This window comes from Haliotis rubra, unplaced genomic scaffold (assembly GCF_003918875.1).
Source record: "Haliotis rubra isolate DU_JTF1 unplaced genomic scaffold, ASM391887v1 Scf10, whole genome shotgun sequence".
Taxonomy (NCBI): domain Eukaryota; kingdom Metazoa; phylum Mollusca; class Gastropoda; order Lepetellida; family Haliotidae; genus Haliotis; species Haliotis rubra.
This window is the reverse complement of record NW_025764892.1, coordinates 404,462-418,059: the sequence shown is the minus strand read 5'-3', so window position 1 is coordinate 418,059 and position 13,598 is coordinate 404,462. Positions and strand designations below refer to the sequence as shown.

Sequence of the window (13,598 nt, the reverse complement as noted above, 5' to 3'; positions counted from 1 at the left end):
AAGCATAAAATTATAGTGTGGATATATATGTCTTCATTATTGAAGTATCAGGTTTATATTTTATATCTGCTTCTGTACACAGTGAACCTATGAGTATGGTCAAACATCTTAACAAAGCAACAAAACATACATACATACATACAAACACACACATAGATACATACACACACACACTCGTAAGTACACACATACATACACACTTGAAAGTACACAGACATACAAACACACTCGAAAGTACACACAGACATACACACATACGCACGCATGGACAGATACATAGGGATAGAGAAGGAAGAGGAGAGTAGTGGGGGGGAAGGGGAAGGAGATGGGGAATATATATGTGTACATACATTCAAGTATCAGGGAAGTAATGGTTTCAGTTATAAGTGAGGGGAAGGAAGTGTTGTCGCTGCGCGGTAGAGGTTACAGGGGGGAGGGGAAGGGCCGAGAGAGAGGAAATATGTGCATCAATATATGTATTATCATGGTTATGCAAGAAGAATAGGAATAATACTGGGTGTATGTGTTGTAGGACTTGATTAGACAATTCTGACCTGTATGGTATACATATTCTGTGCATATTGGACTGATTACATTTCATATAAATGCCTGAATGAAACATACTTGGGTGATTGCACTGCAATTTTGTGTAATATAATCTCTACTGCTGTTTAATGTAGTATTTTAATGACTTTTAATGAGAACTAATGTCTCATAGGCCCCCAAGGCAGGGTCCTGTCAACCCAATGAAACGGCGTGAGTGAGTTTAGTTTTACGTCGCTTTTAGCAATATTCCAGCAATATCACCAGAAATGGGCTTTACACACTCTACCCTTGATGGGAATCGACCCAGGTCTTCGGTGTGATGATCAAATGTTTTAACTGTTAGGCTACCCCACCGCCCCTCCACTGAAATGTAACTCGAGGAGCCTAAAACTCTATCCGAACAGCATGTGACATCATCATAAATTAATATTCTTATTTTTTAATTTCGGCACAGGGAGTTACACTCTTACATCATATTTTTATATTCTGTGTCAATATCAAAACCAAGTTAAACACAGCGTTTATGTTTAAACACTTAATTTCACTTGTGACCTCCATTGACTTCCAGCGCTGCTTGCCTTCACCAAGACTCAGTTCAAGTGCACGCTGGTAGTGTGTAAACCTCTTAATGCCGTCAGTGACAGTCAAAATAGCTTTAAGAGATTACAAAACCAGGTGAGGCTCTGGGCGAGAGTTATGATCCGATTCCAATATACAAGCCAGCAGTTGGCTCTCCTTCTGGTGTCACATATCACCGACCAGAGAGTTTTCCCCACCAGGAGTCAAGGCAACAGATTACGACCTGTCTCTTATCTAGGCTTCTATTCACAGTTCTGCAATATAGTTTGCACTCAGAACAGGTCAGAAATACTCAGGAGTTGAAAAACAGTTAACATTGCCTGTGGTTACAGATAAGTTTACAAAGGTACCTGTCAGCTTCTAGGAAATGGGGAGAATAATGATGATTTATTGCTCTACTAGGCCAGTTCCACATTTACAGAATCAATTCTAGCACCAGTGCCGGTGCCAGATTGGAAAACTTGTCATACTCGCATGTATAACCCAGAATTGCGAAATACAGTTTAGTCAAAATCTAGGAATGTGTTACACAGGAATTTATTGTTTGTGCCAAGTTTGTGTAGTGTTTTATCTCACTACACACATTACTGTCTATGTAGCTGGAACATTGTAAGTCATCACTTAAATGTTCCATGTCAACAAGACTGAAACAGGGTTGTCGTAACTCTTGAAGAATTCCTAATCAGTATATTGATTTCCTGACCTTTTATACCATTGTCATCCAATATTTAAGTCTCTGTAATTTTATGGGCGGTGGGGTAGCCGTCATGCTGAAGACCCGGGTTCGATTCCCCACATGGGTACAATGTGTGAAGCCCATTTCTGGTGTACCCCGTTGATGTTGCTGGAATATTGCTAAAAGCGACGTAAAACCAAACTCACTCACTCACTCACTCTCCACCAAAGAACAGCATGTAGGTATTTCCCTCTCGGTTCATATCAAACCAACAGACATGGAAGATGGTATTTGTTGACATCCTCCCTGGTGCTCGGCAAAAAGGGGATAAAACAAGAGTTGAGTAGAAAATGTATTCCTGAATATAACATATGTTATGAGGATTGGTCGTCTTAAGAGTCGGTGTAGTGTACCTGACTGGGGGATCCATGTTAACACAGGTTAATATTGCTACATCGCAGCTGGTATTGTTAGTACAGGTAACTTTTATTGTCATGTTGCACCCAGTGCAGTTAACTTTGATTGCCATGGTTGCACCCAGTGCAGGTAACTGTGATTGCCATGGATGCACTCAGTGCAGGTAACTTTTGATTGTCATGGTTGCACCTAGTGCAGGTAACTTTTATTGTCATGGTTGCACCTAGTGTGGGTAATGTGTACTGTCATGTTGCACACAGTGCATGTAACTTTTTACTGTTATGGTTGCACCTAGTGCAGGTAACTTCTATTGTCATGGTTGCACCCAGTGCAGGTAACGTTATTATCATGGTTCCACCTAGTTCATGTTACCTTTATTGTCATGTTGCATACAGTGCAGTTTTATTGGCATAAATATCATGTATTAAATTAGTCTTCTCCTGTAATGTGTCTCAGGTGAATCAATTATAGGAAGTACAAAATGAAAAAAGGTCTCTTTTCATACTCAATGCCATTTTGAAGGTGGTCAAATGTAAAATGGTGTTATATTTGGGATTACACTTTCTGAGTAAAGTACTGATTCCAGTAATTTTTTAGGTTGTGTCCCATCTGGGATCCAAACCCACACTCTGAGGCACATATTTGCCAGCACACAAAATCAGCCATCTAACCCACTCAGCCAGCACGGCTTCCACAAAAATGAACAAAAAATCGGACAACTGGTAGTCAAGATCATGTACTTTGTGTACCCTTCTGACAAGAGTCAATTGGCAGGGCTCCCCAGGGGTGGAAATAACCCATTGCCCGACGTCCCAGTCCAGTGTTTTTTCTGTCGGGCTAGAAAATTTGTATGTCACGCTGTACCGGTGTCCAGTTGACCTTCCAATGTTAATTATGTTGTTTATTTAAATAATCAACAAGAAATTGGTCGGTATGGTGGAAGAATTATCAGGGCAAGTGATTTTACATGTGCCACTGTACCGGAGTACACTAGCAAGTTTAAAGTTATTTCCACCCCTGCTCCCACGGCCGAAAGCTATGAAGACACAATGCCATTTAGAAAGTGGTCAAGTGTAAGTGTAATCCCAAATATAACATATGTCAGTGTCGGAAAGATAGCCCGTCCCAACGTCCGAGACGGGTGAATTTTGTGGAGGACAGGTTAAAAAAATATCTAGTCCTTCCTCATGTCGGGTCAATTTTAGCAAACCAATGGAATATATATAATGATTATAACCTTTTTGAATATTTACTGCCGAAGGTGTTTTATTTATATTTGGAGGACAGGCTAGATTTTGGCAGGACTGGTAAAACATTTGACCTGCCAGTCCTGTGGACAGGCTAGATTTTCTACATCTTTCCTACACTGCATATGTTAGTCTGTTTTCATGCTCATATATTAGTTACGTGGACCACCTACTGTATACATACTCTTGTGACACTTCATAGCAGATGAGAGCTCACTGTGTAAAACGTCACTCTTAAAGGTTTGCTGATAGCACTCAAGCGGCAAAGAAATTAAATTTATGAAGTAAAATGTCAGTCAAAAAGCAACCATCTGTCCAAACATTCCTTAATGACATGCAGTAGTGTGAGCAGTACTGGAGACAGTAGAGTTGGCCATAAATATCATTCTCAGTCTGCTGATAAGGTTTGGTTGGTTTGTTGTTTAACACCGCCCTCATCAATCAATATTCCAGCTATGTCTGCACATACAGGAGAATCAGTACACAGGATAGAACAGATTAACAGCAAAACAAGTATCAAACATTAAGTAAATCAGCTATAATATCTCATAATACATAAATATAAATTTTGTGAAATGTTTGAAAGTATTACAGACATACAGTAAATGTGGGTCGATATTAATGTTTCATTAGACATTTTAGATTTGGATTAAACAGATTTTTTGTTTAATTAATCAAAATATTATATTAAAATATTATTCATGTGTATCTATAGTCATGTACAACATTTTATGATAAAAAAATGTCAAGATTTTAATTTATTTTCAAAATTTCAAGCATGTACATTTAGGATTGATTTTACTTACTGAGACTAATACAGAAAATCATAAAGGTACACTGTAGCTGACAACTTCTTAATTAATTCACGTTAGATATACAAATAAGTTTATGTCACTAAACAACACCACCAAAAGTATGAGTAATATGTCGCCCATTACATAGCTGTAAGGTATTTTTTAAAAGGAAAAAACACTGAAAAATTTACACAGCCTGATATACAACTTTAAGATGATAAAATATTACATATTTCGTCATAATATTCTTAATATTTAACTATCTTGTTAAGATCTAAAGGCAAACTACTAGTAATTTGAACAGAACAAAAGTCTGGTCACGACATGCTAACTGCTTTCTGCACGTATGTATTTCTATGGACGGATCAAGAAAAGTTTGCAAACTTTAACTCGTGTGACTTCTTTCACATTGTCAACGTGTAATTAATGACATACACTTGTCCCTACCTGTCTACGCACTCCCCGTGTTGATCCAGGTAAAAAGGTCTGTTAATTGTTATAACAATTAAATTTCGGTGGCTAAAACAGTAGTTCAATTTCTGTCTGCTCGGCCATGAAAGTGACCAGCTATAAGTGACATGTGACCTTGTTGTCAACAACAACAAATGACCCGGCTTCCGTGTGATCAAGTGGAAGGCGCCAGATACGATTTCTGACAGCTAGCAATATCATTGACAGCGCAACGCTCCGCCAGTCGACCTTCCACCGCATCTTTAGATTACACTATCCAAATACAAAAAAGCATATGATGCCTCTTCTTGTTTTGGAAAACAGACGCGCTTCTGTATAGCTTTCGAAAGATCCAATGACGAAGTCTGCCAAGCACCTGCTCATGTCTTAAAATAGCACGATTCACAGCGAGACCAATTTCACTGCTACTTGTTAGACAACTAGTTCCATTTGACAAAATATCGTATGGTCTTGAAGTGATACGAAGAAATCTATGATTTGATAGAAAAACTTGTTTTTAAATGTTATCGAAAACAGAGACATATAGAATATTACATTAAGTGCAGACCCTACATGTCATCGTTTAATATTAGTTTAAGCGTTTCGAATAATGATTCAAGAGAGATAATAACGTTATACAATAGTACATTGTATCGAATAAATGCAATGTAAAGTGAATTATTTTCAAAACATTTTTAGCTATTCGTGATGTGTAATATTTGAACATTATATAAATATATTTTATTATAAAACCCTTTAAGTCTTATCTTCTGCTTAACATATCTTTCAAATGTTCTTAAACATGATCCCTTGCACTGACAACAATTAAGATCACACACACAATGATGATGTTGATATTTCTGAACGCATTATAAGTTACAGAGTGTGACTGTGTACCTGTACCACCGTGTACCCTGTACCACTGTTATTGTCATTGTCATCTAACCAAGCATTCATCTTCATCGTCTTCTTCCAGGCAGCATAGAAACATAAATTATGTTCATTTTTCTTACATTATATATACAAAGAAAACACTTCAAAATGGAAATAAGTAAACGATAATTTACTCCACAGATAACAGTACGTGCATGTGAGTATTTGGCAACACCACGACGGCATTTGAGGGAGTATTGTTTTACGCCACTTTTAGCAATAATCCAGCAATATCACCAGAAATGTGCTTCTCATATTGTACTCATTTGGGGAATCGAACCCGGACATCGGCGTAACGAGCGAAAGCTTTACACACTAGGCTACCTCCCCTTCCCCGCATCCATTGATATGTTGATAGGGTTTGGGTAAGACACGTTTTTAAATGAATAGTTTAATTGTTCAGAAATGTGCCCCAAAACATAGATGGTTTAAGCATTTAAATATGAATAGTTTGTTGACTTTGTTCACAGTGTTAAATAACCCTGAGTAGTTTGTTACGTGGAAAATAACCGAAAATGACAAATATGTGTCAGTGATAGAAATAAATATATTGTTTGATGGTTTTCCATAAGTAAATAGTTTGTTGGTGGGATATCGCTGGGGAAATGATGCATTGTTCCAAGCGAAAACATTAACTGAGGGGCAAAAGAAAACACATGTATATAACAAATGATGTTGATCGAAGAACCGTGAGAGTGTCTGAAAGAAATTTCTTCAGCCACTAGTATTCAGTATGCATTATTCACTCATCATGCTACAAAAGGAAAATGAAGACACATGCTACTACAAATGTACAAGGAAATGCAATACAAACAAATTTATCAATGACAAATCCACGAACTCACACTCACAAAATATAAAAGCTTGATATCCATAAATTAGTCAGTATTGTACTTCCCTATTTCTATTATGCCATTCAAATAAGTTACAGGAATATGGGCAATAACAATAATGTACTATTAAAAAATGTACATTGATTAAGCTTTTGTTGATATTCATAAAATATAGACATATTTTCATCAGACGCCTTTAGAGACAAAATAAAATAGAACTAGTTTTTCCATGGTAGTATTTCTAAAAATTCCCCTGCTGAGAACGAGGCTGCATAAACATACCATCACAAGAACATTCCCGCCGGAAGAAGATTTTTGGACTAGGAAATCTGTGGTCGTGTAACATCAATCGCATGGAAAACAACATTTGTAAGCTTAATTTGAATGTCATCTTTCTGAAAACCCCAGGACCATAAATCTAAAGCTGTCAGTCAGAAAGAATTTCGCATTTTAGAAGTGGGATGTACATGACATCTTCGAGAACTCATCATGGCCTCCCCCGCCAACTCAACTTCGCTGCCTGATTCGGATTATGGGGCTGCTACTGGCGACCCTGGCAGTTTGGGGGAGGAGGATGGCGATTTCCAGGGCCCTCACAATTGGAGGCAACGTCTGAAACCCGTTAAAAGTAGAAGTAAAGATGGAGAAGACGAGGCGACTGAAGAGGATCTCAACCCCACCAGCCCTTCAGAGAGGTAGGAAAGATTGCCCAAATCCATCTTGTCTTAGATCTATTTTTAGCGCGGCACCTAATCTGATTTTCTATAGAACTGTCAGAAGATGGCGCCGATGCCAGAGGAGCACGTTGCATCCACTGTCATTATTGATCGCAACTGAAGAAATTGTCTCCGTCCATTGTCATCGCAGTCATGGTGGACACTGTTGTCTCTTTAAATCATGCAAGCCCACGCGTATTGACAGAGGCATGTTGTTTGTTTTACTGCATAGCAGTTCAAAAATGACAGTCTCTATGTACATGGTTCATACATGCTGTTACTTACAGCAAGACTAATATTGCTGAACCAGTCAGAAGTTCACGTACAGCCAACTTCTTGATTAACAGTAAATTTATGAATGATAAGCAATTACCATAGTAAATGATTATTTATGAAAATGTATACATTTAAGTGCATTTGTGCTGATTTGAAAATATAGGGTATATAGTATTTTAGTTACCATCGTTGTAGGGATAAGATCACTTTGTGAAAGTTCAACATGAATAATAATATGTGTAAGCATTGTGTATGAAACATTTGCAGGTGTGCACAGTTTTAATGCATGTTCCTGCTGATACGCAGAGGTTACCACGCAAGTGTGTTTTATGATTTTCTATATTAGGATTGAATGATTTATGTTTTGTGAGCCTCTGCTTTATTATAACATGTTAGTCTTATAATATTTTATTGGTTCAGTGATTTGTCTATCAGACAATAACACTAAGCCTAAGGGACATAGTTCAATCTGAAACATGTTTGTTGAGAAAGTAGCATTACTACATAGAGACAAACTAACAATTCCCCGCACATAATCTGGTTGTTCAAATTCCAAAATTTACTTTACCCTTAAATTTCCATTTTTGTGTTTTGTGTTTCCCTGCTTGTATTTTGCAATTTTTATCGTTGTTTTCAGTACCTATTCTTCTTATGGTTGAGACATTTTAATAAACTGAAAGTACAATTTATTTTCAAAGGACCTGATATATCTTCTTAGTTTAAACTTAACACCCCTGATTTTTTTCCTTGCTCACGGGCAGCTATATAATATTTTCCCACCTGCCTGGCACTTTATGTTCAGGGGTGGGGCAAAGAGGGCAAACTAATTAACACACCTGAATATTTGATCTACTTGCTGTTTGAGGCTGTCCATCAGCTTGAGTATCTGCCCTTTATCAGAGGGAAGCTACTCTAGGCTGTGAGACACTTTTGCTGTCTGCCTCATCACATGGCACCATGCTATGAAGTCAGATGTCTACTCGGTAACAAAATATAACAAAGTAACAATCTTAACAGATTTCACTCAAATTCAAGGGTTCTGAATCAATGAATGGGGGAAAATCTCCAAGCTGCAGAGGCCTACAAACACAATACTGATGCTGCTGGTCGTTAAATTGATTTGCAAATATGTACCCAAAACATGTGAAGAGACTCAGCTTCATGCTTGTTAGACTGATTGTTCAGGATCTTAGAGTAATATTTCTGTGGAACTTTCTTTTCATTTTTTCTCAAAGTTACTTTGACTACCCAATACAAAAGTAGAATACATTGCTTTGACGTTCAGGAAATGTAATTTTTCTAAAATATTTTAGTGTCACTATTTGTCAAAATTTCTCCTTTTACAGGCTTTTTGACTACTGGCTGTCATATATGTTATATTTAGGATTATACTTGAAAACAAAAATAGAACATATATTACATTTGCCCTTTTTCTGAAAGGCACTGTGTATTAATGGTAGTCAGTGCCAAAACATTTCAGTATACAAGGCTGAACCTGGCCCTTGACATGTTCCATGGATCTTTGCGTTAATGTACACAGGCTTTGTAAGCAGAGCTTACGGGACTGGAGACTGAAAGACATCTTGTTAGACTTACTCTATTGAATAGTATAGTAGCTTACCCATTCAACACAACTGTAAACCGGCCAAGACGTCCTTAGTCCCCAGAGGCCACAGGTTAGAAAAACGGCTCAGTCGTAGACACATCAAAACGACATATGTTTTTAGGAACCTACCTGTCACATGACTCATGTTTTGAATCCATTACTTTTAACAATGTCAGAAAACACACATTATATTTCAGTTCACTGATGTTTATCAAGACACATAAAATTATTAACAATTTTCTGTAATGACTTCTTTAATTGGCATTCTAGAAGTTGGGTAGATGAAGAATGAGGACTATTTTTATGGATATACAATTTCTTTATTCTGTATAGGCGATGTTTCGACATCGATTCAATTGTCACCACTTGCTTGACAACGGCATTAAAATCTATATCGAAACATTGCCTATATAGAATAAAGAAGTATATATCCATAAAAATAGTCCTCATTCTTCAATTTTTTTCTTGTGTTACTGAAAAACAAATTTCTCGTACAGAACCATAATTTTGTTATGAATAAAATACAATATGAATTCTTTTCCTGCGATCGTGTAATGTCAGTCAAATGACATCTCAGCTTCTGTAAGTTAGTGTAACCTGATCTTTTTGCTCAGACACAATGTTTAATATGTTTAATGCAAAAATATATGCATGAGACATATTTGTCACAGGTCACAATCTAGTACAAAACGTCCTCAGTGTTCCATATTGTAAATATACCGGTAGGTAAGGATTTCCTGCTTAAAACACCCAGAATAACAGGATTTAACCAAAACATTTTTAGATTAATTTTCCTATTGCATAAATGTGAAAATAAAAAAGAAATTGCGTAGTGGATATCATGATATCTTTCAAATGGCAAAAATAGCTGCAGTTTTCACTTCCTCTTTGGTTCATATGGCCATAAGCAATGATAAGGAATATAATATATTTATCTTGCCTCACACATAAATGTCGTTTTCATTGATTGGCTGAGGAGATAACTCTTCTATTATGTTCAATGTACCCCACTTACAAGCGAATAAGTAACATTTTCCATGTACCCTCGCTGGGAATGCACGAACTCATTTGGTACTTTATCAAAATTGAACTTATATAAGTTGTTGTATTATTTGAATAATATCAAGATAACTTTCATGATTTCAACAGTGAGACATGTAGTAGCTGTGATGTTTACAAGCTGATATTGTCCTTGATAAATGAGGCTTCATCGATCTTGTCAGATTCTCTCGGAGGCCGTCATAGCAGTGAAAGAGTAATGGTCACAGACTCATGGTATAAGAAAAGTTGAACAGCAGCTGATTGAATAAACATGATAAACATTATGAAGTATGTTAAGAAATGATTATTTTGAAAAATAATGGTGTTATCATGGTATCTGTTCATTTCATTTGCATCATGGATACTTCAAGTTGATGTATATTGTCAGGTAGGACTAACGTTGGACTTACTTTCAGATTTAACATTTTCTATTTGGGTTTGCTCTGTCTCAGGTGAAGTACAGATTCTAGTACTTGTTTGTGTTTAGTCCCATCCAGGATTTGAACCAACTCTCTCAGAGTGAGGCACTAAATCGCCAGCACACAAAGTCGGCGATCTAACCCACTCAGCCACCACAGCTTCCACAACAATGGAAGTTTGACAATTGGTAGTCAAGATTGTGCACTTTGTTTACCCCACCGACAACTGGAAGGGCTCCCATTGCTGAAAGCTGTGAATACACATAAATACAATGCCATTTAGAAAGTGGTCATATCACATATCTCATGTTTGGGATTACGCTTTCTGAGTAAAGTACGGATTCTAGTACCTTATTTTAACGTTGAGTCCCATCTGAGATTAGAACCCACATTTCAACCCACAAAGTCTAAAGTCACACACATCTATCCCACACAGACACCATTTAAGTGTTCAATCTGTTTACTGAACATCTTGTATGTTCATAACTCTTTTTCAAATGAGGTAGAACTGATGATTTTGGAAGTATACTGTCAATGTAAGATTATGTTTACTGCAGTGATAGCAATTATGGCAAAGTTTCATAAGCTCGTGGTTAAAGAAAATATTTACCTAGCTATAATTTGGCGCATGCGGCAACAGTTTTTTACCTTCTCGTAGCTCATCCGTCTAACTGCCGTCAGCTGTTCAAACAAATCCATGCACAGGTAAAACTTTGTGAAATAAATAATTGTTGACAAAACAGTTTCCAGATAGCCTAAACCTGAACCTGTTGGACATTGAGTGGAAAGCTGATATTTATTTGTCTCATTGAATAGTTGTGTTTTTCAATTTACTTTAGAAACTGATGTGATAATTTACTAATAGCAAGTCAATCCATGGGATGTATTGGAAATACACTAATCTTTGGTCATGTGGTCCATTTGTTATAAATATTGTGGGTCTGTTGTACAGATCCTGACACAAACATATCAATGCAGCCCGAAAATGTATGTCAAGTCTAGATTACCAGTTTCTGAAAATGAAGAAAGTCTGTAGGCTCTTTTTCATTGTATCTTATTTTAATTTTAAACTTCCAAAGTTCAGAGACAAGATGTTAGTCTTGTCAAATTACTATGATTTGTTTGCCCTAAATCTTGATACGATACAAAGTCGTAGCATAAGTTTATTGACTAACCTTTTTCATTTTCCAATACATGTAGGTCAACAATTTGATTAAATAAATAGAAAATCTGTTCAACACATATATTAAACAGTTAAGATCAATATTAAATTAACATGATTACTAATGAATTTTCATAAAAATAAGGAATAAATAATAGGCTATCGCTAGTATCAGTAATACCCAGTATCAGGGTTCGTTAACCACACTTCAACTTTTTCCTTCTTCATAAAAAATTGCATCCCAATTTTGTAGATCGATGTTCATGCTGTTGATCCCTGGATTGCCTGGTCCAGATCTGAATATTTACAGACCGCCACCATATAGCTGGAATATTGCTGAGTGCGGCGTAAAACTAAACTCACTCACTCACTTCTTCGTAAAAAATGAAAGAATTCATTTGAAAGTCAGTATGTTGGGCCACAGCAACAAAAATCGGAAGAAATAGACCAATTGCTATCGACTTTTCAGAACTTACAGGTTTCCTCATAATACTGATAGGCATCATACTGTCATTCGTAACACAACTTCATGTCCGGAGTTGAGAGTACTCATGTCAATAACAGCTGGCTTCAGGAAAAGAAGGTAGTGCAGATTTTGTAACAATCAAAGCCAACTTGTTTTGGAGTTTTGCACCTGAAAGTGAAAACAAATTCATAATGCATTTTAGATTTATGTATAAATGTTCACGAGTGTGCCAACACGATCTGCTTCTACTTTACAATGTACCTAGCAATTTGTTAGTGTGCTAGTGGGCACAAGGACGTGGCCTAGAATGAACATTGACATAGAAATTAAATTATTACATTATTTGAATAGAAGTACCTTGTAATGATATTTTGAGAACATGCTCGAGTTAAAGTTGATGTATGCAAGCAGCTCTTGGAAAATGTCAGCAGTATGTGAATGTGCTGTATGATTCACTGAAAATGAATGTGGATACATAACCTGACAAAGGTGACCTAAATATCAAAAGAATCAATAAAACGGAAAAGGGAACATGTCTAAATTTCTGCTGCTCCTTATACAGTGCACTCTGTCCAACTCGGACTCTGTCTTTCTCGGATTGCTGTATAACCGGACTGCTTCAAGAAAACATTTTGTGTTTGCGAAAGGCTCAGTTCTCGTCGTTTATTGATATTTGTCACATCTACATATATAGCCGTTCTATTCTGATTTCCGCTTCGAAGTCGACACATAGATCTTGAGTTCAACGTTTGAGTTCAACTGCATGATTTTCAATATCCTTTCGACAAAGTGTTTATTAATCCATTTCATGTAATATGTGTTTCATGCACAATTGTATGTTCGTCAAAGGGTGATAACTGCATTAAAATCTGTGTACCTCGGACTGCTGTCTAATTAGGACTTTTAGTCGGTCCCAAGCCGGTCTGAATTAGACAGAGTGCACTGTAAATTTAGCTCATGGTGAAATGACATTAAAAAATGAGACCTAAGGATAGATGCACAATATTTTTGTTGGCACACATACACAAAAATTCCAATAGGCACATCTGAACATCATTTTTAGATGCTTGAACACTTTTTGCATTTCTATCCCTGGACTATGACTATGTGGTTGTAGTGCACTGATAAGAAATTCAGCAAGTGATTATTCTGGGTATTCTGGAAACAGTCTGTTTTCCTTCACAAACCAGCAAGTCTTAAAAATACACCTGAGGGCACCACAGAACACAAACTTGTTTTATACAGAAAACTTTGGCTTAAGAACACATGGCTTTGGCATCACAGACACACTATGTATGTGACAGAAACATTGTAACAAATCTCACAGAAGTGGTTCACAGAAACATTTTAACACAAGTCTCACAGAAGTGGTTTGATGACATGGTTACCAATGTCAACTTGAATGTTAAATTTAAACAGTAAATGTGAAATCCACTT

The 13,598-nt window shown here is 36.8% G+C and overlaps 2 protein-coding genes across 2 annotated transcripts in view; one reads left to right on the top strand and one right to left on the bottom strand.

Annotated features, from left to right (window-relative positions):
* Window positions 1-5,067, bottom strand: part of LOC124265888 — a 33,441-nt gene extending 28,374 nt beyond the window's left edge. The window contains 1 exon segment of the mRNA XM_046700741.1: window positions 4,707-5,067. The gene's annotated coding sequence lies outside the window, so the exon portion shown is untranslated.
* Window positions 5,068-6,737: 1,670 nt separating this feature from the next.
* LOC124290482 (mitogen-activated protein kinase kinase kinase 1-like) overlaps window positions 6,738-13,598 on the top strand; it is a 37,383-nt gene continuing 30,522 nt past the window's right edge. The window contains 1 exon segment of the mRNA XM_046727226.1: window positions 6,738-7,170. Within this exon segment, the coding sequence (XP_046583182.1) occupies window positions 6,965-7,170 (206 nt within the window). The 5' untranslated portion in view covers window positions 6,738-6,964.